The sequence below is a fragment of the Amblyomma americanum genome, chromosome 3 (genome assembly GCF_052857255.1).
Source record: "Amblyomma americanum isolate KBUSLIRL-KWMA chromosome 3, ASM5285725v1, whole genome shotgun sequence".
Taxonomy (NCBI): Eukaryota; Metazoa; Arthropoda; class Arachnida; order Ixodida; family Ixodidae; genus Amblyomma; species Amblyomma americanum.
Genome location: NC_135499.1, coordinates 144,646,943 through 144,673,023, shown reverse-complemented (window position 1 = coordinate 144,673,023; position 26,081 = coordinate 144,646,943). Strand labels below are relative to the sequence as shown.

Below are 26,081 nucleotides of genomic sequence, written 5' to 3'. Positions count from 1 at the left end.
ATTCACGCCTAAAAAAAAATAAAACGGTTTCTATAAGAACTTCAGATTGTGTAAAGTGTTCAGTAAAAGGCTACACACACTGGTAGATCACTGAATTATATAAATGTAATTTCCTGTACAATAATTGCCCCTGTATATATATATGTAATAAATAAAATCACCAAAAATTGAAGAAACGTAACAGGATGTAATTCACGACTTTTCGGCTGGAGGACCAGCCTTATATATATATATATATATATATATATATATATATATATATATATATATATATATATATATATATATATATATATATATATATATATATATATATATATTGCTGTTAATAGTTTCCAGATCCGGCAACAATAACAAAGCATTGTAAGAACGTAAGGTTTTACATTTCAACAAGTGACTGCACGGGCGGGAAAAGTAAACTTTTATTCAGTCCTCAATAATTGTGGAGGATGCATTAGAGAAATGGTAGAAAATGCGCCTTTAAGAATAGTATATAACAGGCAGTGTCAGTGAATTTCACAGTGCCGGTTATGAACTTATTACATATTTACCAGCTAGCTTGTTTAATATTATTGCAAAAGTATTCCGTTTGATAGTGTGCGCATTTTTCCGATTCTGACAGCGTAGTGTCAGTAATTTGCAAGTAGTTAATATTGATACCCCTGGTATCCCGTGAGCTGGCCTTTCATTCTGCTTGCAAAATTTATTGAAATAAATAAATTTATCAGTGAATTAATAAATAAATACAAAAAGTAGTAGACATCTTTATCCAACGCTGTAATACTTGCTTTAAAAGAAATGATTGCAAGACACAGTGACATCCGGATGCCCTGTTTACGATGCTACTAATCGAGACTATCCGGACGGGCCTTTACTAAAAATACCCTGTAGAAGGAAGAAAGTTAAGAAAATCAAGTTTTGAATAATGCCGTTACTTAGGATAATTATTTTTCATTCAAGGTGATGAACACATACTGTATCTGGCCCCAAAAAAAATTAGTAGACCACCGTTTTTCGAAAGTGTCCAATACAGCAGTTGAGCGTGGAAAAAAAAATTCTTCGTCGTCTTTAAACTTGCGTTATCAAGAAAAACCTTGGCGCCTGCAAATTAGCAGTCACTAAGCTGGAATATGTGAATAACTAGTTTTTAATCAACCCCAGATTAGATTATAATTGGTGACCCAGCCTGGACGCCCCATTGTTTACCTCTTCTTATTACATTTTTACTTTTTTTCTCTCTCTCTCTCGGGACACGCATGATGAGAAAATGACGCTCGAATCTGTTCAGCTTCCGGAAAGCACTCGTGGCAGCGTGCGCTGGCTCGACTGGGCGAATAAAAACACACGCCCTCATGGTCGGTGATTACAAAAGTTGCCCGAGCGTTCAGAGAGATGATTGCTAACTTGCTTTTCGTTATTGTAAAAGGTATGGAAGTAACGTCGCCAGCAGAGCGGCCTACAAAAATATTCGTAGGCGGTCGCGATTTGAATAATTTCGTTTTATTTCTTTATAAAGGATGTTTTTTTTTTTAGACAAAAACATGCGACGAACGGGGAACACACTTTGTTGTTAGCATATCACAGCTACCGCCTTCTGCTCATCTGCCTTTACGGGCAAAGGCGGCACCTGGGAGGCGTTCGATTGGCTGCTCTTGCTTCTGACGTCATAAAGTGCTGCTTAGAATGATGTCTTAGAATGATGAATTTAAAAAATTGAAAAAAGAGAAGGTGGCAAACAGTAACCTGTCTCAATATATCCGTCGGTATTTCTTTTCGACGTCCTCAAAAGACGACCTTTAAATATAATGCTTCGTTGGCCGCATGGCGACGGAAGGAAGAAGCTTCATGTGGGCGTAGTAATGGTCATAGTATACGTAAAAAAAAAGAAAAAGAAAACTTTAATTTATCGTACACCTGGTAATTCTGCTCCCGTAGAATTCAACGATCCTATATAGGCTGACTAACCGACAGCCCAGTGCTCCCTTTTATTGTCCTCTTTTTTTTCGGCCTACAATAAATTTTTCTTTTCAATAATGGCAGAATAGACGGGAGTCCTCGAAGGTAGAGAACAAATTGAGAAATATGAAGAGCAAGGAAAGCGACAAAGTACATAAGGAAAATTTTAACCAAGGACGTTGCTTAAACTGTGTGGAGCTGGAGGCAGGCTTTTAATGAATCGTTTTAGGAAACTGGGCTTAAAATTTACAACGGCTTTACTCCACCAGTTGTGGAAAGTTGAAAAGCCGGTGCGAAAATGCTGTGAAAAAATGAATCGACGCTTTTTTTTTTGCTGCTAAAGCGCAGCCGGTTTCTTTACCGGGGTCTTCTACACAGTCATTTCTGCAACTGAAACGGATCTCCCATCCATGAGACTTCTGGCTTTGAAGACTGAAATCCCGTAACGGAGATAACTAATTTTACAAGCTTTTTTTACTAGAAGGCGTAAATGAAAACAGAATAGATTTCGCGCCCTATTATCAAATTTTTACATCTAAACAAAGACCCTACGTGAAAGGGCTTCATAGTTTAACCCTGCATTTTATCCTCGAAACGTAATTCACTAACGCACTAACAGCCGCCTACAAGAAATGCAGCGCGGATTGCCGACGGAGGACCTGTAAAACAGAGCATTGAGAGTGCAGAACTTATGAGAATTGGATGCTCCAAACCTCAGTGGCCAAGGGCTTTTAGATGGACAAACGATTGCTTCGTTTCTGATAAAATCAAGATTCGCCAGAAGCCGTTTTGCACTCAACACATCTAATTTGTTGTGTGTTAACGAAGAAATAATAAAAGTGAAAGCAGGACTATAATAATATCGTAAAACAGTGTAAAATTCTTGCCTGCAAAGTTTTTATATCTCCCTCGAGAAAGTTCATTATGGCGCGATGGCAGTTGTGTGCTACACACTTACAAGAATGATTCTTGATGTTCGAACATATGCATCCTAAAGCTTTGAATAAACTTTTAATAGCTGTTACTCTTCAAAGACACTTCAATGGGACATGAATAAAGGTACTTCCCCCAATAGCTTTGATAAAGAGTAACAGAACATTTTGATCAACACTCATCCGAGTACACGTTTCCAACTTTCAGAGTGATGGTTAAGATCCCTAATGGTCATCATCAGCATCATCAGCCTGACTACACCCACTGCAGGGCAAAGGTTTCCCCCATGTCTCTGCAATTAACCAAGTAAATCAGCCCAGCAATTCTCTTAGTTTTCATTTAGGAAAAAGTCCCTGAGCGTTCGTCTGACTCGCAGCGCCGAAGTAGCCTTGATCAGTGTTTCCGCTATTTAAGGATATTCGGTCAGTAAATATGGTATCAGAAATCTTAGTTTTTGCACGTCATATGTTGTGAGGGAACACGGCCTCGGAATTACATTTTGTCCTAGATTATACGGGCCAGACATCGCATGGCATTTTGATTGACATGCTTTATCTGTTCGGTACGGGCGCGAAATATCCAGGGTGAGTTTGTATTTATACAATTCGTGGATGGGCAACATTTTATTAGATTTAAAATTAGGTTTAGTCTTACGAAACTTCTAAAGTTCCTATAGCTCGCGTTGCTCCCTTTTGAAAAAAAAAAGGGGGGGGGGGACAGTCAAAGTTAATCTTAGTGGTTGTGAACGATACCGAAAAACAGCGACACAAAGGAGAATGTAAGAGCGCATAATAGATTTGTTTTTTCACCTGAGACAATGCTGAATACCTTCTTTTATTAAAACTCCGAAAGCTCGTCCAAGCACCATGCGGAGCGCGTCCATGTGAGGCGTCCATGAAATGTTTTCCTGAACTATTACCCCCCTCTCCCCCGAAAATATAACTGTGGTGGATTCTTCGATAATAACGTTCCAAAAATTTAAAGATGGGGCCCCCTCGGCGGAAGAGCCAGTATTTAGTTTTATTTGCGCTTAATTGGAGCCAGTTTGAATGAAGCCTGGAATCCAGCCCTGTTAATCATTCCTTATCCTGACGAAGAACCTCTACTACGGCAGCACCCGAGAAGGGCAAATTCGTGTCGTCTCCATATAAAATTTACTCTGTGTTATTTGTTTATTTACGATATCATTAGTTCCTAATAAAAATAATGCCAGTCCAAGTAATAATCCTTGCGGCGGGTCATGTCTTATAGTATTCATAATAAATATAATGTCAATACAATAATGATCCTTGGTGCGCGCCATGTTTTATAGTCCTACAATCTGATTTCATGCCATTTATGTATGTGAACTGAGCTCTAGAGTTAAGCAGTTTTTTAAAACGATCATGCTATGCCGCGAATACCGTACAGCGGCAACTTCCTTAAAAGCACGCCGTGTTGGACACCGTCAAAAGCGTTTCTAAAACTCAGAAATATGCTCAGTGTGAATATTTTTCTTTCAATGTTTTCTAGGATCTGTGTTCTTTCACTTCAAGAAGTGCCATCTGACACAACTTATTTTTTAATAATTAAATTTAAAAAAATAGTAATATTTTACGCTGTCCCCGTAAAGATAAGCACATAGATTGGTGTGGAATTGTCGATGTGGTTAACAATTCCACCCTTGTGTATCACAGCCGCACGAGCTAGCTTCATTGCATCCGGAAAGACTGCGGTCGGAAGAGAAGGATGCACCGAAAAAAGTCATCTATTGCAAAGTGCTGTCTCATAATACCTTTGAATACTATATGAAGACGATATTTTGTAACATCAAAACGGTAAGCTTTTCTTGCTCCCAGAAAAAGAAGTGCTACCTCTTTCGCGCAGAAAAAAAGGTCAACACATCCGCGTAGAAGCCTCCAATAGGTAGGAAGTTTTGAAAGCTAAAAAGCATGCCTCTTTTTTTTCAGCGGCCATTTCGTAGGCCGCTGCATAATTTATTCACAAGCTCAGGTTTCGACCTCATCGGCACGACCTTAACTTTTAGACCCTTGGTTTTACTTGCGAAAAAAAAGAAATAAAAGGCGATGCGCTCTTCGCTTTTCATAAGAATTCACCAGCTATCCCGCTCATGCCAAGATTCGCTAAGAATTCAGCGCAAGGCTCCTTATGGACTCCTTTGTTTTTTGTTTTTATTTTTCTCTTTTTATCCAGTTTACGTTTATTTTTTTCTTTAATCTAGTTGCTTCGGCGACTGCGCTCGTTCAATAATAGCATAATATCGACTGGACGCGAGAAAAGGAAGAAACACAGTGTTCTAGTCCCGTCCAGCCATACGGCACAAAATCGATTCCCCGTGACAGCTTGCGAAATGAAATTATTGACAAGCTCTCCCGGTCCTTTGCTTTCGGCTCTTTTTCGGCACTTCCTTGTCTAAAACAAAAGGGGTGTTGCTCTGCAATCAAAACTCAATTCTATTCTGACATCTTGACTCCTCTTTTCCCGCCTCTATTCTCTGACGCCTCTTAAGCTGTGTGTTTTCTCTCTCTCTCTCTCTCTTTTTCTGCTTCTCTCATTCAGTATACATACATATATATATATATATATATATATATATATATATATATATATATATATATATATATATATATATATATATATATATATATATATATATATATGTGTATCTTCGTTTTTTCTTCTTTTCGATGAACCCCCGGAAGCGGTGAAAGTAACGATAAAAAAAAAGAAAATTCTGACTCTCTTTCCACCAAATTGACGCCGCTGTATACAATGCATATTACCTTTGAAATGTGCAAACACAGTAGGGTGGCTTTTTCCTTTTATTTATTAGCGCTGCTTGTGCGAGCAAGCGGCAGTGTTTTTGAGATAGTGGCAGCGTTCCAAACGTTAGCTCAGCTCGCGTGCATCATTTCCATGCGCGTTTCGACAACGTCTGAAAAACAAAATCGCGCCATAATATAGTACGGGAAGCCTTACCGTAGTTTAATATTAAAGAGCCACATTCATAGATCATTCTAATGCGTTCCATCGCCGCATAATGCGACAAAGGGTTTTATCGTTTGCAAGCGGTCACTGCCGCAAGCAACGATGTAAAAAAAGGCCTTTTAACAACGAAGCTTCCTGCTTTGAAAAAAAAAAGATAATAAATGTAAGAAACGTCGTCGGCCGTACAGGTAGAAGCAATATGAGAGGGAACATGGGAGCGCGTGGCCGCCGCACTTCGCTTCCTGCTCTTGCCGACAGGCGGCGCGAATGGGCGGCAAATGCGCATGATCAGTAAGCATGGACGGGTCTACACTCTAAACAGTAATACGCGTAAATGGAAGTACAAAGGGTGTAAACTCTCCGCTAGGGCGCTAGAGGACAACTTACTCTCTTTTTACTCCATTCTGCTCGGAATATACTTTCCACGCATGTCCCTGGTGCCGTCCATTCTCGTCGCCTCTCGGCGGCAGCGCTTTGCGAAACGTGGAGAGCGCGCGGTCCCGTGTTCCCTTTTATATTTATTTTACCTGTACAGAGAATGTCTGTTTTAACACAATGTCCATTCGCAAATTAAAGCAAAAGAAACGCCGTAGATTGTCCCGTTCTTTTCCGTGGTTTGTAAAAAGTTATTGTTCGAACCCGACTGCGGCGGCTGCGTTTTTATGGAGGAAAAACGCTAAGGCGCCCGTGCGTTGTGCGATGTCAGTGCACGTTAAAGATCCCCAGGTGGTCGAAATTATTCCGGAGCCCTCCACTACGGCACCTCTCTCTTCCTTTCTTCTTTCACTCCCTCCTTTACCCTTCCCTTACGGCGCGGTTCAGGTGTCCAACGATATATGAGACAGATACTGCGCCATTTCCTTTCCCCCAAAAACCAATTATTATTATTATTAAAAAGTTATTGATTCCCCAAACAGTGGAAAAGAAGAAGACTAGTTTAGCCTTTCAAGTCATAGGCATCATGAAAGAGAGGAACACTTTTTAAAGGTAGACAAATGCAGTGGGCGTGCTGTGCTTCGGTAGTAACGTCATATCTTGAGAGGTCAACAAGGGTTTTTACGACGCTATACAACTTTGTAGTTAAAACTGCTCACGTGTGTCCAAATTACTTCAGAACGATTACAGCTGAATCGCTCGCGATTGTTTCCCCCTCCGCCCACTCATTCACACACTTGTTCACTAACTCATAGTCACACTCCCACTCACTCGCACTCGTATCCACCCACCCGCGCTCATATGCACAGCCTCTCACAATCTTATGCACCTTGTGCTCCTACTTACATCCACCCGCACTCACGTCCACTCCATCACACTATAGTCGGATACAACTCAAGAACGCGGCGGCTTTTCCCCGTCAAACGATCTCCTTCCAGCCAATGGCGACGGCGGATTCTCATAACCCTGCTAGTGTGAGAAAGCGAAGTGGTAGATGATAGGTGATAATCTCTTCCCTCTATGGTCTGGGATAGACCCCTCTCTCCATTATGGAACGGCTTCCTGCATTGCCACGCAAGCAGGGTCGTGAGAATCGGACTACGCCATTGGCTGGAAGTGGGTTCTTTGAAGGGGAAAAGCCGCTGCGTTCTTGAGTTGTATCAGACTATCACAGATGTGGGTGTGGATTACGCGAAATGGAGTGCAGTCATGACTGAGTACGCCAGCATATTAGTACACAACTTTCAAAAATAACTCATTAACAATACTAATCAAACAGCTATCAAAGGTTATAAGAATACCTCTGAATATATGCGTTAGAGGCGTTGCCATTATTTCTGCCCGTATTTTATTCATGCAGAGTCCACTACTCTTCTTTAAATCTAATTGACATCCAAATCGGCCGCCAAAGGGTTTGTTATTGGTTGTCATAAAGTGGATTTTACTTCATTTAACCTCTTAAGCAAAGTTGAAAGAATAAATATTAATGCGCCTATTTTTAAGTTAGAGATACGAAAGAACCCAATTCTCAATAGCGACGCACTATAGAGATGTTCTGGCGTAAAAATACAGACATCCTCTGTAAATATTTTATACAGATGATTTTGAAGGCATATCACCGTTTAGCAAGGTGAAAGGTTGGGCTGTTTGGTGCATGATATTCTGGCAGGAACAGCCCAGTACGAGACAAAGAATGGACAGGCGGGACACGACGCTGTCCCACTTGTCGTGTCCCGCCTGTCCCTTCTTTGTCTCGGGCTGCGCTGTTCCTGCCACAATATCACCGTTTCATTATATTTCTTCTTTCTCGCTGCGTAGCTGTGTAGAAAGCAGTGGCGATCTGAAGAGCACGGCCACGTGCCCACCTGTTTATCCAAAGAGTGGACGGCTCTGTACATGGACCGCGTATACGCGCCCGCCGTCAGTAGTGCTGCGACATGAAAGCCAGCAAGCGTACGCATTATGAGCTAAAAGTGGGCCGAACGCTTGTCTAATACTGGAGCACCTGCGACCTTCCCTGCTATGTACGATAGCACCACCTCAAGGGTGGGTCTTCAAAAGTGTCCTCACAGCTGTCGCTGTAGCGATTCCTGCGTATGATGTACAGCGTCGCCAATTTTTGTTTAGTGCGCGTACATAATCGAGACAGAAATCTACAAAAATCATTATTATTGCAGAATTTGTGCGCGGAACAATTTCTAAGTGAAAACTATCTGATTACACTTAATTGATCTTCTGAATATGAACGGTTTGGTTCATTAGATTACAACTTCCGACGAGTAAAAATCGCTCTTGTAAACATATTACTCTTCTATTTCAAATTCAATTACTAAGGCATGGCTTCCCAATCAGCCGATTACATCGAAACAAAGAAGTTTAGCCTGAGTATGATGAAAAGAAAAAAGGCAGTAAATTTTGCATCGCACAGCAATTAAGATTCGCAAACCATGTCAGTATAGACGAAGGGCGTAGGAGTATAGAGTAAAGCGGAAGTACCAGAATGCTATCAGTGATTCAAGCATTCGTGCGAAGGAAGTTTGGCGCTACAAAAGCGATGTGCAGACAGAAAGTGGTACTACGTTTTCGCGCTTTGGGGCGTTGCAGCCGTGCAATTCATCTCGTAAAATAGAAGCGTAAAGGTAAAATACGACCGGACGAACAAAAACTGAGAGCCTGACTTTCGAGCGAGTGGCCATCGGCGTGACGTGCGGTGACCTTGGCTGCCTGGCACGGCCATCAACACCTTTCAGCGCGTGGCTCGGCGAGCGGGCGCAAAGCACGTACACAACGAAACCCAAGCCAGCGGCCGCTGCACCCGGCGTCACCGTTCACGTCCCACAGCTACTACGGTCTCACGCTTTCATCGCCTGCGACCTCTGCAGCACATTGGTCGCAAATAGCACAGCTCAGTTATCTTAACTAGTTGGCTTTTTCCGTGCTCTTCAACGATGCACGACGCATTAAATGGTCACACTTCCATCACAGGCATATGCTTGTGTTTAGCGTTTCTTTTTGTGGCGTCAAGTATTCTTTCCTAGGTATTTTTTCGCATAAAGTGCGCTTTCCACAGACTGAGCTGGGATCGCATGCATGGCGTGCGTGCATGCAGTAGGGATGCTCGCAGGCGATCTTATGCACCGAATAACTTTATCGAAAACACTCTTCCTATGCAGTGCAATGGTGTGCACAGCTGGCTAGTCTGATAGACATTGCTTGTAGAAGCCAGTATGAACGTAGAAAATGACAAAGAATAGCAGAAATGATTGAACGCCGCCGAATAATGATGTTGTGCTATGTCAGCTGTTTTTTTAGATGTGTTTCGGCATGTAAAGGCTTGCCTGCATGAGCAAGTCGTACGCTTTTCGCCAGAGGACAACTAGCTAGAGCAGCCACAGTTAGGGAAGATGCATGGAACTAAATATGAAAAAAAAATGCAGAAAATTTATGCGCTCAGGAAGACACGCCGCGTCAGCGATGTTTTGGTACAGCAGACTTTTAGCTCTCGTAGCTTTGAGACTTTATTTGTATGCACTACTTGGGTTCGCGCTCTCAGAAAACCTCCCTTTGTTCGCTTAGGCATCAAGGTTGGCCTTGCGGGATAGAAACAGTGCTAAAGAGACGGAAGACAAAGATAAGAAGTAGATAGGAGAAGAAGAAGAAGAAGTAGATAGGACGCGCGAGAACTCGCAAAAAGAAAAAACCTTTTAGTGAAGGTAGTAAGGTAGTAAGATTAACTGCGCATATATGATCCCCAGAAAACGCGCAAAAATTGCAAACCATTATTCCTTAACACGGTCGTTTTGGCTAGACAAAAAGTCCAGCACGCGAAACTCTAGAAGCTCGCGAAATCAACAAACAAAAAGAGAACTGTATCAGTCACTCATTAGTGAGCTTACAATCAAGAGACGTCTATTATTTTAACCGATTACAGAGTCTGTGCGAGGTTTCTTTATGTGCTTTATTCCTGTCCACTGTATTTTTCAAACTTGATTAAAAGATATTTAGTTGCGAGTCAGGGTGTATCTTTTCCACTTCTTTTGTGTGCCTTGCGTTCCTGTAGTGCTGTTTCCAGTCCGCAAGATTAATGTTGACTAGCCAGCTCACTGTTTCATACTCGTGCAGTTTCAACCTTCAGTTTCTACGCATGCATTTTTTTTTATTTTTATTTGTTTTGATGCTCTTCCAGTGTCATTGTGCGAGCTCAGGCTACTGATACGCGTGATGATCATTCTTTACTTATCATTAGTGAGCTTGCTTTTAGATAACACTGAGATGCGCAGAGTGATATCGCGTAAATAGCAATAAAAATTTTGAAGAGGTTTGTTGAATATGTAACATCAGAGTTCGCAACGTCCAGCCACAATTTTGCAACTGATTGCTCCATGTTTACTGCTGCCTTTTGCAAATTTAGAATGGTGAAGACAATAGCCACCGCGGAATAGTCTGACAACAATATTTTTTTTATCTACCATTCACGAAAGCATCCACGGACAGCTGAGTTTACTTGGACAACAAATAATTGTAATGACAATCTCCCGTTCTTCGTAGCAACTAAGTAAGAATTAGTTGGCCATTGTTGTACCCCTAAACTTATTACCGTGTGATCTTCAATGAGACTGACTTCAGAATTTATTAAAGCTAGCATCAACGGAAGAGAAGTTCAGTAGGCAGTCCCTCAATTTTTACGACTGCATACATAGCTAATAGCCTTTAATAAGTAAACTCTTCACACGGTTCTGATGCTGCCTCGAAGGTGTAGTTTAGTTACCTGTGTGAAAAATTTTTACTTAGCGAATTGACTAGTACTTGAGGAAAATGCAGCGAAAGTTATCCTGGCATATGCCCGACTGCCATTCTTATGAACATATCTAGAGAGATAAATGGGAAGAAAGATGAGAGTAGCGTTTAGGCCACAGAAACAAGAAACAAGCAAAAAATCACCCTTCTCTAAGCAAGGCAGCAAGTTTGTAGACTTCAGATATCGTACAGAGCTGTATGCGGTTTCAAAGTAGATCACATATGAATCCGCCATTCAAGGGAAACCAAGCTTTGCATTAAAGATAAGTGTGAACTGCCTCGCACTCCTCAACACCAATAAGTTATGCCGAATGCCGATCGAAGCAGGTTTCTTCCAAGTGCAGCATAGCCGTATAGTTTTTTTTATAGCCTTTTCCTTCTGCGTATATGCTTGTCTTCGGAGCTCAACGGTTCAATAATGAAAAGCCACCCATTCGCGTTGTTAGCTCCACTATGCTTTTCCTTACCCAGGCTTCATGAATTAATCGTAGCGTATACTGATCAGTCAAGTTTGATTTTTTCACCATCATACCGGGCACCCATTTCCTCCGTAACCAGCGCCGCATAAAGGGCTGACTAGTAGTAACGCTATTGGCAATGTCGTTAGGTTTTTTTGGTGACATGGACATGTGGGACATGAACGTACAAAAAAGAACAGGACAGATCGCTGATTTTCAACTCCAAATGAATGCAGGTGAAACTAAGCAGAATATATATAGAGTGAGTAGTGGTGCCGGGAGGCGATGCTCATGATTATGCATAAGCCTGCCAACCAAAAGGCAATTGTAAAAACGAGCCCAGAAACATACCATGATGTTCCGCTGTGCTCGTGCATCTTATTAACTGGTTATGGTTGCTTTAAACGACAGATTAGTAGGAAATCTATAGACTCCATTTAACACACAGGGGGAAGCATAGCAGGTTGCACGAGAAGACAAAAGTCACGGTTTAAATTCGCTCAGTATTGAACCGTACATATGGTCGGTTTGTGAGTGCGACACTAGTCTCGCTTCTCTTTGAAGAACCTCCTGCGGAAATGTCGGCAGCGTGCTTCACTGCACAATACAATGGGAACTTCTAAATTTCTCCTTGAGTTTTAAGCGATATACACTGGAGGTGCCAGTAACATTCAATGTATTCTGTTTTAATTTGTTATTGACTATGTCATAGACCATTATAAACTCTGCCCTCTAATTCGACCTTTGGTAAAGGTATCGAGCAGACAAAGGATTTAAATAGAGGTGGTTGTTATGACATATATGAAAGAACCGAACATTCACCGAGGCCAAGGGGCGTAGCGTGTGTATTTTTTATATGTTATGATCGCCAATGAAAAATTAATAGGGTAATTATTCTAAAGGTAACTGATTAAAAAGCATACGAAAAACAACTACATGCCGCCGGTGGGATCCGAGCCCATGACCTCCGATTTTCGCGTCTGGTGCTCTACCAACTGAGCTACGGCGACGGCTGTCCAATCCTCTGCTTTCGGGGGTACTTATGAGTAGTGTGACTGAACCTTGAGAGTGTTCACCAGCGCTACCCTCGTCCGTAGCAGCGGACGTAGTACGTCCTGTATGATCGCGAGTGATACGCAGGAACGTGATCGAACGTTGAGAGTGGAAGCTGTGCGAAAACCCTGTTAAGCTACCTGTGACATCAAGACCGCGAGAATCGAGGCCCTCGTTAAGCTATAAGCAGACAATGGAAGTGAATAGAGAGGGTTATCAATTATCCTTAAAATAATTTCCCTATTAATCTCCCGCTGATGAGCATAGCACATTTAAAAAAAACATCCCCTAGGCTCCTTAGCTTCAGTGACTGTTAGGTTTCGTCACCTTGGAAAAGGTGTTTAAGTTAGAGCTATATTTTAGAAGTATATGCCTGATTGCACTTTCTTTTATTTGTTCCTGGAGTTTCGTCCATGCACTGTACACTACTGCACCTCCCACCCCCCCCCCCCCCCCCCCCACCTCCCCCACAGTGTAATACCCTTGATAGAGGGCCTTAAGGAGTATCTTGAATAAATAAATAAATAAATAAATAAATAAATAAATAAATAAATAAATAAATAAATAAATAGTTATGTGTGTACTTTTGGGCCACGCGATGAATTGCGCTTGCTGGGCGTACTAGTTAGATTATTCCCACTTGCCAAACATGGACAAGAGAGAGTATTATAGCGCAAGAGTCAAATTAACTTGTGCTTATTCTCCTGAGCTGCTCGTAACAGCGTTTGATTTTAATCACTAAGCAGAGTGAGCTTGCGCGCAGTGCGATAAGGTTCTCTCCCACACACCTTCAACAATGAGGCGCTAAAGTCGCTGAAGGGTCAAGGATAAAAACGTTAGCTTTCTTAGTAGGGCACCATATATATTCCCCTACGGGCCACGCCTGTGTATCGGCCCCTCCCCCCAACTTGGGAGCCAATAATGAGGGGAAAAATAGCTATGGTTCAACCGGGCTGATCCTAGTTAGACGAGGTAAAGCTTTGTTAAGCACGGTTATTCATTCTTACCCCTTTCCGATTCGTAAAGATCACCAGATACCGCCTGACGGCAACTATACATTGTCGATGCACTACTTCCCGCACGTTGATCCATGGCTTTGTGTGAATTTAAGCACACGCCACACGCTTTTATACAGCGAACGGCGTGTCATGCGATTTTCGGCAGTTGTGAGAGTGCCGTCGGCTCCGCATACGCAGCTGTAGCGAAGCGCAGCGAGTCACGTGATTCGATAGTTGCGAGGCGAGCGAGCGCCGTCGGCTCAACGCGCGCAGCTGTGGCGAGTCACGTGGCATGACGTAAGAGCCAAGCCTCCGTTCCTCCTGGTTTGAAGGTCGAATTTCATATCCACATGACCTTCAGTTTTGTGCAGGAGGAGTACAGCTTTCGCTCTAAAGGATTTCTCAAACAACTTTTTTGCTGTTGTTGTTTTGTTACGATGTAAATCCCGCTCTGCCACAACGCCTTCAATAGGAGTTAGCAGTATTTTAAACGTATAAATAAAATAAAAAGTCGTGTTTCACTTGCGTAAAAATTAATTTGCTCAGCATAATCTCCAAGAAGCTGCCAGATAAGAACAGCTTCCTGGTGGTGTTAGTATTATTGTCTTCCAAGATGCACCAGTGTGGAGCTGTATGCCATCCGAAACGGAATTCAGATGCCTGTCTTGATGTCAACGGTCGGCCACGAAATGACGCCGTCAGAGCGGTTTAACAGGAGCATTGCATGAGCTCGTCTACTCATGGATATTAAATTCATGGTGGGCTGTGTGCCCAGACATCGCTGTTAAAATTTTTAAAGTTACCAAAACTTCGAATGGAATGGATGCAACTGAAGATGACTTCATTTATGAAGGTGGTGAGGAACCGCACCTGAGCAGTGGTGACTGCGATAACGATGACAACCTTAAAGTTATTCGCAAATACGTGCCCGATGTAAACCCTGTTTCTATCGTGCAGTAAAGCAGTTTCGCCGGAATATACGTCGAAAATGAGCTGAGATGTACTCAGAGATGGTTACATGTGCGTAACGCGAATATTAGCGCGTTAGCTGTGGTGACAGTGAATTTTTGTTGCATTCTGGTTTAAACTATTCGCCTCTTCTGTGGTAATCGAGTCCACGTACTCTAACACGCGTCGCCTTTGCCAGTGCACCCTGCCTCTTCCGCAGTGTCTGGCCGACTTTATAATCATACATGTACTAGAGTAGCCGGGAGCAGCTGAATCTTGCTGTGCTTCTAAATTCACCGAGCGAGTCACGACCACCTGCGCTGTCATACAAACATAAAGACGTCGTGCAGGAGGTGTCGCCCAACATTTTGACGCGCTGCCAAGGTCTGTGCTACGGACGGCGCCGACGCCCACGACGCGAAACTCAGGAACCAGTTGAGAAGAGCTAACGCTCTCAAAACGTTGTTCTGTATCAAGAGGGGTTTTATTGATGTGGGAGCGACAAGCACACGGAGCAGCTAAGGCAGATAGGGCAGGACCCACAAACGGCTGCGAACAGCTCCAGCAGGAGACTCGTGCTCGGGGCATCAGTGATGAAGAAGAAGCGCGGCTGGCGCTTGGTCTTTACCGTCTTCCTTACAATGGGTGCTGCGGATGGCGCCAGTGCCGCCGACGGCGAGACACTGCGGAACGAGCTAAGAAGAGCTAACACTCTAAAATGCTGTCTTTGTGAAGAGCCGCACATTGTAAAAAACTTCTTAAAAAAAGGCGTGACACTTAGTGGAATGTATACGGTATACCCAACAGGTGCTAGACCAGGTGAACATATATAGGAGCCCTGCCATGTTGGCGCAATGTCGACGCAAATATATTTTTCTTTGACGCTGAGAAATAGAAGGCGGCCGAGTCAAGCAACGGGTTGAGTCTTCTTTGCGGCCAGCGTTTATTCTTGCGTTACTTCGTGAAAGCATTATTATATTTTTATATGACTGTAGCTGTATTGAAGACTCTTAGGGTAAGCAGTGCTGCTATCGCGGTCGTATCATGTGGCGTAAATATCCGCCGCCCATCTGCGTGGACCTAAGCCATAAAGGAAATGCAGCTGGAGATGTAGGCACTCTGCCCTCGACCACGTGCCAACCGCGGTCGGTAGCGCACTCTCGACTGTGTGGCCCCAGTGGTCGTGTGCTGTAAACTACAGAGAACCTGCGCTATAGTTTTTCGCTGCCACAAACGCCGCGTAGCGAGCATCGCTCCAGCTACTCTCTAGGGTGAAGGTTCCACGACTAGAAGAGCGGAAGGGTGAGCAGGAAGAAAACGCCAAAAGTGAAGACATACTACGGCATTCTGCAAGTGCCTGATTGAAGATCGTCGCGACAAAAACTTTGTTTTTTTTTACTTGTTTATAGCGGCCGCACGAAACAAGCAGCTGCAGAAATAGGTTCAGGTCGGTCGAGTACCGCAAGTCCGCGTGAGGCTAATGCGAGCACTTCTTTGGCCTGCAAGGTTTAACTTCCTTAAAGTTCCTGAGTCGTCCAGCCACCATGTGTTTGGCGCTCTCACGATCGAAGATGCCCTTGCGCAAAAGAACAAACAAAAACGTCGCCATTTCTTAATGTAATGAGGCTTCGGCAGTCATAGCGTACAGAAACTGTTGTTTACTCGCTGTACGGACCAGACGACAAACCGCAGCACCAAAGGCCAGTAAACCGTACAGGCAGCTAGTATTTTGTCGGCAACGCCAAGAGCGACGCAATGCATCCTCTTTTGACAGTTTGTCGCGCAGAATTATACCGCGCAGCTCAAACAGGCTTTAAGAATTATTGAAAGGCATAATAAGTTAGCTTCGCCCTAATATAGAAGCAAAACTCGGGTAGGAGCAGTAGTTCCTCGTTCTTTAGGGCCAATAAAACTCCCAACGCTTGAAGACCAGCAAAAACGGTTTTGTTTTTCAGTTGTTTCTCTATTATTACCTATTATTACCTAGTCCTCAACCATGGTTGAGGACGCATAACGAGAACTTTCTTCCAACATTTGTTTCAGCATACATATTAACCGCTACTGATTACTCAATTTTTCACTTCAAGTCAAGCCAATTTTGCTCTACTTAAATATGCTGCTGTAGGTTGTTCATCACGATGACATTGCACTCTTTAAAGGCATGTATGTAATTAACGGCTGCGCCGACATGTTTTTTTTTTCCCTAGAAATTGTTTGCACTGATTTTTCTCCGCAACTGGTACATTAAAGGGTGGGGGGAGGGTGAGAGAGAGAGAGAGGTTTATGCACGTCAAAGTGGTCAGAGATCCCTCGCTGTTAAAGCTATGGGCAACCTTCAGTGCCCAGGCAACGCCGAAATTCTTCCACTGCGTGTCTAAAAACTGCCGCCGTCTACCGCTTGGGCCGCTGCAAACGCGAGGCCACATTCTGAGAGATTACAGGCGCGCGTTCGGCTGACAAATTCCCTTTCCTAAGTGCTCTCGACCGCAGCCCAGTTAGCTGATGCACGCCACGTGTGGCTTTGACAAAGCGCGGAAGCTAATGCCTCTAAGCGTAGCGAGGTGGCGTGTGAAAGCACTATGGGTGCGCATAAAAAATACTTGCTCTTCTCGCTAGGCTGTGTTCCACAGCGCTGCGGTCGAGGCGGAAAACTCCGTCGCTAGTTGCATATACCGACTCATATTTTGTCTAGCGCAGCAGATGATACGTAGCAACTTGTTTATCAAAGTTGTACTAAATCACTATTTTTGAATGACGGTTAATTCAATAAACTGCTAGATTCAATAATTTTTGTCTCCAAACGTAGAAGGCACGTGCTCAGGACGATCAGTATGTCTACAGACGATCACTTTGCCTTCCCTGAGCCTGCGTCTTGTCGGTGTACAATTTCTTATCGGCGTCGTTTATCGCGACTGCGATGTCTTCCTTGTAGAACCACCAAAGGAAGTCTTACAGATGTACTACCACATGTGTCTGCATAATTCACGCCCGTTTTGAATCTTCAAAGCACAAAAACAGGGGCTCTTTAATGAAGCCTATACAATGGCATTTGTGACGGTCGCAAACTAGTGCGTTAGTCTTGAAGCCCAAGGATATGCATTTGTTTAACTAGCGAGATGATTCCGATGGCTTATCCTCCCAGACTCCGCAGCGTTATAAATTATGACGCCCGAAATACAATGCAAGTGGACTCATCTTACAGACTGGTAAGGCTACCGGCGTAGTTTTTTGAAACTACAGGAAAGAACTATTGCAAATTTTCAGTGACGTAGTTTTTCTAAAATACCAGCACTCGATACTTCACACGTTAACTGAGCTTTACTTTACGCTTTAAAACTATGTTTACTTGGCGCGGGTGGTTCTCGGTAATAAACTTGAATGCTGAATTCGTACAACGCAACAAAACTTGACTTGAGGACTGCTTCCTTGAGAGCGCAAACGCAATTTCCCGTCCAAAACTTCCACCTCTCTCAAGCTCTCCGGAGCAAAAAAAAAAAAGAAAAGAAAAATATCAATAGAAGAATTTTAGATTGAAACACGTAGTATGGCATAACGGCTGTATTGTTCCATTAGTATTATTCATTTACACATATCTTACAGGCCACAGAGAGGCATAGTGTAAGGGGGGGGGGGGGGGGTGAAATACAGAAGTTTGTGCAAAATAGGTTAGAAATCAAAAGCATTGTAAATGTGCAGCAAAACAGACAAAAACAAGTGATTTGATATAATAAGATATCGCAATTCACAAAAAGTAATATAGGAACAAGACAACACTGCGTCATGAAACAAAAATAGCGGAACTGCCCAAAGAGTTAAGCAAAAGTAAAAGGAAACATTTCAGACATACACGAGGATAGCTGCGCAGGAACAGAACCAATGAGGCAATAGTCTCAAGAAGCTGAAAACAAAGTTATGTGATGATGATAGTAAATTTTTATGACCCAAGGGCATCTGAGGCCAAAGAGCGCCATGGCACAAAGTATTTTCGTTTGCTCAAGGTGAGGTCAAACACCCATTTCCCAAAAATTTCGCCCTGAATAAGCCGAGCACGAGGCCAGGGGTAGCTTCTACCCATTGTATCGCCGGTGAGTACCCGGCGGCACTGGGGATCGAGCCCCGCACTTCCCGCATGCGAGGCGGATGCTCAAGCCAGTAGGCCACCGCTGCTGTAAAACAGTTGTGCAAAACATGAGTATATAGATGACGCGCTAAGCGTTATCAACGAAGTGCACAAGTAGATGTTCGCGAAAGGTGTCATCATTACGCTGCTGGGCGATGCAATCTGGAAGATCATTCCAGAGGTGGTGGTGGTGGTGGTGGTGGTGGTGGTGGTGGTGGTGGTGGTGGTGGCGGTGGTGGTGGTGATGGTGAAAAGCTTTTATTTAATGAAAGAGGTGAGGCTCTTTAAAGAGCCCCGCAATGGGTGGAGTCCTTATTGCGGGACCCCATTGGTCGAAGCCGCCAGCTTAGCCCTCTTGACCAAAGCCTTTTGGGACTGAAGGCGGATGGCGCGTGGGAGTGACGAGAAGTTGAAAGCATGTCTGCTGCCATAAATGCGCGCATAACTGTTATTATGTAATCTATTTGGTAAGTAGGAGGGACGTTGTAGATGTGCTGGCGGTGAATCACTGGAATGGACGTATTTATGAAAGAGAGATAAAAGGGCAATGTCACGACGAATTTTCAACGGATGGAGCGGAAGTTCGATCTTTAGTTGGGTTACACCGGACTGCTAACTGCAATTTTGCGAAGTGAAACGACAAGCCCTATTCTAGACAGCTTCCAACTTCTCTATTATGTATTTTTGATGAGGTGACCAGATGGATGAATCGTACTCTAGCTGCGGTCTGACAGAAGTTATGCAGGATTGTTTATACATGTGAGGGGTAGTGCTTTGCAGGTTTCGGCGAAGGAGCCCTAGAGAACGGAAAACATTAGCGAAAATGGTGGTTGTATGTTCAGCCCAAGAAAAGTTTAGGGAAAGATGTACGCCCAGATACTTATACTGCGTTGCCCGAGCCAATGTATCGTTAGTAATGTGGTAGGGAAAATTCGAAATCACTGGTTTTCGGCTAAAAGAATTTATCTCACATTTAAAAATGTTTAAAGTCATTAGCCACGTTTTACACCAGTCGTTAATGCGATCGAGGTCGCTTTGGAGTGAAAGGTGGTCATTAGTACTTTTTATTCATCGATAAATAATGCAGCCGTCAGCAAATATGCATATACAAGATGAGATTTTTACTGGAAGGTCATTAATGTAAATTAAGAAGAGTAATGGACTAAAGACGCTTCCTTCAGGCACTCGCGATGTAACGTCGGTGAGAGGAGAGGAATAATTATTAACAACGATGAACTGCTGGCGATCAGAAAGAAAGTGACGGACCCATGACAAAGTTCAAGACCTAATTTGAGAGCACAAAAGCTTAGATATTACTTGGGAATGCTTTGGCAAAGTTCCAAAAAGATGCGTTCAGTAATTGTTAGTTATTGTTCATGTTAATATGTAGGTCAGTAGTGAACTCAAATAACAGCGACTCACAGGAAAAGCCTTTTTGTGAAACCATGCTGCTTAGAGAAAAAAAAAATGATTAGGTTCCAAGTGATTGTAGATGTGCGATGCGAAAATGTGTTCAAGCATCTTGCAACAGATGCGTATAAGTGAGATGGGGTGGTAATTTTTGTGCGAGTGTTTGTTGCCAGTTTTGAAAACCGGTACAACCTTTCCTATTTTTCAATCGGCGAGGAGCTCACCTGTAGATATCGACTGCTTAAAGATATGAGGTAAGATGACGCTGCAGACAGAGATGGTATTTTTTAGTATTTTGGAATTAATGTTATAAACACCACAGGTGTACTATACCATCAAGTGTAACGTCAACTGTTGCCATGTATGGGTAATCAAAATCTGGTACATACGGGTTGTTAGAATTATCTTCTTCGGTGAAAACAGGAGCTACAAACGAGTTGAATGCTTCAGGACAATCAGCGTCGGAGTTGGGGGTGTTGTTTACGTCATGTATTGAAATATCATCACTGACACTATTCTGACGTATTGTCCAGAACTTGCTCATATCTGATAGCGACGTCGACAGCCATCTACGGAGATTATGTGGCACTATTAAGCATAACTTTATAAATTGCTCTTCTTCGGAGCAGTAGACCTGAGACATAGCCAAGAATTCTGGACAAAAGCATTTATGAGCGCGAAACAGTTCATCAACGCAATTTTTTTCATGCATTGTAAAATTTCAGTATAACAACCAATATATCCGCAGAGCACTCGACGGAAGTTTTGCATTTTATTTGCTATTAGCGTTCTTGCTCTCTCGTCCCAAGCGTTCTCCATTGGTTTTCTAGGCAGTCCTAACTGCTCTATGCGATCGATGGAAACACGTTAAAGTAAAGATTTTGATACGCATCAGAAGACTGGACCATTACGTTCAATATTTCCATAACAGTATCTTACAATTTTTCAAAACTGAAAGCATTTGTCACAGAATGTTCGACATGTAAAAACTCTACTAACGCAAGATATAGCCGATAAGCTGGCGGCAACGTTAACCGCGCTTCAACGGCTCGTCTGCTTAGTTCTACAGTGCTATTATACTCATTTTAAAACCAGGCGGCCCTGCGCAGTAAGCAAGCTGACGGGATCGATTGTCTATATGACATATTCGGGTCGTGAGCAGCGTGCATTAGGAAATAAAAGAATAAAGGAGTGGACCACCTTTCGTGTCGCTACTGTGCCGCTTCTGCACACCGCTACCGCATGCTCTCGGTGCGGTCTACTTGCCTGCAGTTCAGGGGCAGTCCACGAAAGTAGTAGAAACCATAGTAGTAGAAACCATAGTTTATCAACGTTACCTGAAGAGATAAGTGGCGCCACCGTCTATGTGAGTTTTTTAAAGGGCACTTCATCCACCAAGGGCATGCCGGGAAGATGAGGTATCGTATTTGGCTTGGCTAGTGTTGGGCCAAAAACGCGCATCTAGCATCATAATCGGTCGTTGCGTCTCCATGCTCCTCTTTGTGCACAGATTAAATAATTTTAATAGTGATTCTTCATCTTCTTCAATAAATTTAACGCCAGCGAAAGTTTGCTGTAAGGCTGGTATGGAAGCTTTCACGGCATTTCTTGGACTTTTGATGCAGGTTTGCCTCGAGAAGAGTGGTATTCTTACAATTCAATTCATGTTTCGGCCCATCATCATCATCATCATCATCATCATCATCATCAGCCTGACTACACCTACTGCAGGGCAAATGCCTCTCCCATGTCTCTCCAATTAACCCTGTCCTTTGCCAGCTGCGCCCACCCTATGCCTGCGAACTTCTTAATCTCATCCGCCCACCTAACCTTCTACAAGTGAAATACAAAACCTAATATTCTCGACATGCCCGGGGTGGGTGAAGTGCACCGCTCCCAGCTGTCCCAGCTGTTGCATGTAAATACTACACTGCGATACTACAGGCGGTGGTTCAGCGGTTATTGTGCTCGGCTGCTGATCCGAAAGACGCGGGTTCGATCCCGGCCGCGGCGGTCGCATTTCGGTGGAGGCGAAGTGTTTGAGGGCCGTGTCCGCATACTGTGCGATGTCAGTGCACGAAGGAACCCCAGGAGGCCGACATTACTTCTATTACTGCGCAGCCTATAGTAGAAACATTCACAAATCCCTTAGAAGAGACACTCGCAGCCGAAAGTTAAGATTTGCTTGGCGCGAACATTAGTGAAGAACCAATTTGATTGACGATCAATGCATTATTCGATGTACTGTTAGTGCGCGTGTTTCATGTATTTTTGGTTCTTGTATGCAATATAGCTTTCATTGTACCTGTTTTATTTTTACCCCATCCTGTAATAATCCCAATCGGGATTGACAGTATCCAGAAATAAATAAATTATCCGGCGGCCCCAATTACAGCGTCCCTCATAGCCTTAGTCGCTCTGCGACGTTAAGCCTCCATAAACCAAACCAATAATGCAGGCGAAAAATAGAAACACCAGCGTACATTTGCAGCATATACCTCCTTCCAGTTAATTTCACCGTAAGTGGTGCCAGTTTCGTGCCCACAGGTTCGGAGCATAAAGAAAATATAATAATATTATTATTATTAATAATATTAATAATAATAATAATAATAATAATAATAATAATAATAATAATAATAATAATAATAATAATAATTGGTTTTTTGGGGAAAGGAAATGGCGCACTATCTGTCTCATATATATCGTTGGACACCTGAACCGCGCCGTAAGGGAAGGGACAAAGGAGGGAGTGAAAGAAGAAAGGAAGAATAGGTGCCGTAGTGGAGGGCTCCGGAATAATTTAGATCACCTGGGGATCTTTAACGTGCACTCACATCGCACAGCACACGGGCGCCTTAGCGTTTTTACTCCATAAAAACGCAGCCGCTGAAATTCGGACGCGCGCGCATCTGTTCTCACTCGCACTCTCGATTTCCCCGAAATTTACGACAAAACAACGCAATTAGGCATCTTATCGTTATTCTCGGTGCGCATTCTAAACTTGCATGGTCGCGCATGCAAAACACTTCAGAGCTCTAACACCTTTTTGGGACGTCATCGCGCCTTGGTGGTTTCCTTTCAACGCGTGTCAGGGTGCTCACCTTTGGAGCTGCTGTAGAGGGAGTCGAGGTAGCTGTTCTCTCTCGCGAAGACCCGGCCAAAGTGGTGGTGCATGATACTCTTGTTGCCTGCGCGCACGAACACAAAACAGGACTTGCAGGGAAACTGCGCAAAAGTTTAAGAGGCATTCCTGCAACCGCGAAAGTTGGACAAATAGTAATACTATTACTGCTCTCCTAGTCTAAACTATCTTGTGTTCCGTCAGAGAGGAAACTAGCGTTTCTTGTTTGTTTAAGTAACTCAGTTTTTTTAAACTAAATAAATCAGTTTTGATTCTGTTCGCTTTTCAGCGTGCGTTGACCCCTATTAAAGATCGCAGAGGTTTGTACAATCGTGCATGCTATCGTAATGTTTGCTCGTCCGGTAAATATTGCAAATATTAATAACTAATAAAATTAGTGGTGTTAAAATCGAATAGAGTTTTCAGATAATAACTGCCTCAGTGATAGGGACACTAAAAGTTTTTGAACACGCGAGAGAGGGAAAAAAAGTGACAGGCGACGTAAAGTAGTAAGTCTCAATATTAGTGGGTTTGCCGAAACAAATCCCACGACCCTAACGGCTTTCCATTCTTCTCGATACCTCAAAGACTTCACGACAACTCCTTCGTTTAATCTACACGCTCAACAACCCGTCTCAACATTTTCCCAAAAATGTTTCCGTGGCACCTTCATGAGAACTTCGTGCATTGTATGTCATGTCGTTAGAACTTGTAGTGTTCCTACTGATTGCTTCTGGAAATTTCCTATTGAAGTCGCCATTTTAAATGAGAACCTTATTATGCTTAGATTAAGTTTCGTACAAGCTACGTATCAGTAGGAACTAAGTGCTAACACAAAAATATGCACATTGCCCCATGACGTAATCGCTTCTGAAAGAAGTAACATGAGTGGCGAAGAAGCCACACTAAAGAAATCATCAACGGTCACTGTTTTTTGCGGGCACGTTAATAGTTCATGTTCAAATGGAAAACGTAGCAGGATAGCCGATATGTAGAGGGAAACTTAGAAACTACCAGCATCGTCTTGTCCATGCCTCGTGTCTAGGTGTGTTTTATGCTCGATTTCCCATTTAAAAGTAAAATCATCCTCAGCACAGCGGCTTCAGCTTTCCGATGGTGCGTACAGTACACTGACCAAGAAAAGCGCTCACCTCCAACGGTCCATGCCGCGTTGACCAGGCCTACATTGAGCAGGCACCTTGCGTGCAGCCACAAGCACCACCAGAGCCCCAGCGAGGCCGTCCACGACGCAAGATACGACACAGTCATGCCTGTCACCATCTCCGCTAACTCTGCTGTTCCAGCTGTTATGTCTTTCAGAGCTGTCTTACGGTCTCAACACGCGCAAAGAGGCGTAAATCCAAGCAGCTTGCTCCGAGCAGTAGAACGTGCCGGGTCGTCCTGAAGCGCACGCGGCGACAAGTCACAGCCGGCTATCACGTGGCGGGGCACTTCCCAGAGCGGAGCAACGCAGCGCGCCGCTGTCGCATGCCGCTCCGAGGATGTGGAGCAGCAGCAGCGGCGGCAGCTGGTCGTCCGGCCGCTGAGACTGAACTCGCGCGAGATGCGGAGAGCGGCGGCTGCGTCCCGCGCGCAGCAAGAAGCGAGACCGCGTGTGCCGAACGCCAGCTCCGGCGGCGCCGCTCACCCACTCTGATCTTCTTCCCACGAGCCCCTTTTGTGTTGACAGCAGGGCGGCGGGACCTCTTGCAAGCGGGAGATGGGCGCTCAAGAGAGGGGAATCCGCGCCACCACTGCGCATGCGCCAGCGCGGCGCGCGCCCGCGCGCGCGTGAGGCGCCGCCGCTGCTGCGGCCGACACTTGCGTCGCTTGACGCTGGAGAGCACGGGCTGGGAAGGACGCGAGAAGGGTCTCTGTGGAACCTCTCTGGGTGTGCGCAATGTCTTTGGGACGATCGCCGCGGCCGACTGCGAAACTAGCGGGAGCTTAACGTGGTTTTCAGTGGACAAAACGTTATTTTTATAATTTTTGACGAAGGGAACGGGTGGCATGCAAGCTATAGCTTCAGGACTACCGACGTTCATGGGGTGGCTATCTTCCTCAACTAAAGGACGTTTTACATTATCTGACAGATCCATATCTGCCGCCACTCATGGAGTGGCAATTTTCCTCAGCTAAAGATGTCTTAACGCTACTTTCTCTGATCAAACACCGGTGTTCCGTAGTAAATTGTTTGTGAATACGCTCCCTCTTTTAAGCGTGTACTAGTAAGTTCCGAATTACCTGTATCGCGTTTCATGCATTCGTGTGTTTGCTTGCAGCCTGCAGACGGGTTATTTCGTAGTTTTGAGTCTTCCATGAGACTGAGCTTAACTTTCTGACAATGACTGCGAATGAGTGAGAACCGGGATCAACACTGGTCGAGAATTCTTTGGAAAATTAAGCGTCTTTACCTGAATACCAAGGAACATCTATTTCGACCGGCCAGTGCTGCGCCTAGTTTATCTTGGTTGCAGTGAAAAACTGTTACAACATGGAACACTAGGCATCGCGTCTCGCGTGCTCCGTATAAATCATCGTACCTGGAATACAGAATCAAGATGTGAAATGGCACTATACCGCCGATAAAACGTTCAACTGCTTGCGTTGCCGCTACATTTTCCTCTTCACCTGATTCCTACAAGACTGTAGTTCTCTTGCAAAAATGTCCAGTTTATTTACGCAGATTGTCACCAAGAGAATATAGATAGTATAACTAGCTTCGAAAAGTTATTTATATGATAGGCAAGCCGAACTTAATGTAAAACAGATTAGTTTCATTCTCACATTTTTGGATCAAACAGAAAGGCAAAACGTATGGTCGTAATATAAGCTCGATATATGACAGCGTCACGATATTC

General features: G+C 43.8%; 1 protein-coding gene across 1 annotated transcript in view; it reads right to left on the bottom strand.

Annotated features, from left to right (window-relative positions):
• LOC144123373 (lachesin-like) overlaps positions 1-24,900 on the bottom strand; it is a 92,442-nt gene extending 67,542 nt beyond the window's left edge. The window contains exons 1-2 of the mRNA XM_077656216.1: positions 24,372-24,900; positions 23,201-23,287 (exon numbers count right to left, since the gene is read on the bottom strand). Of these exons, the coding sequence (XP_077512342.1) occupies positions 23,201-23,287; positions 24,372-24,501 (217 nt within the window). The 5' untranslated portion in view covers positions 24,502-24,900. The remainder of the gene's footprint in view (positions 1-23,200; positions 23,288-24,371) is intronic.
• Positions 24,901-26,081: the final 1,181 nt, after the last annotated feature.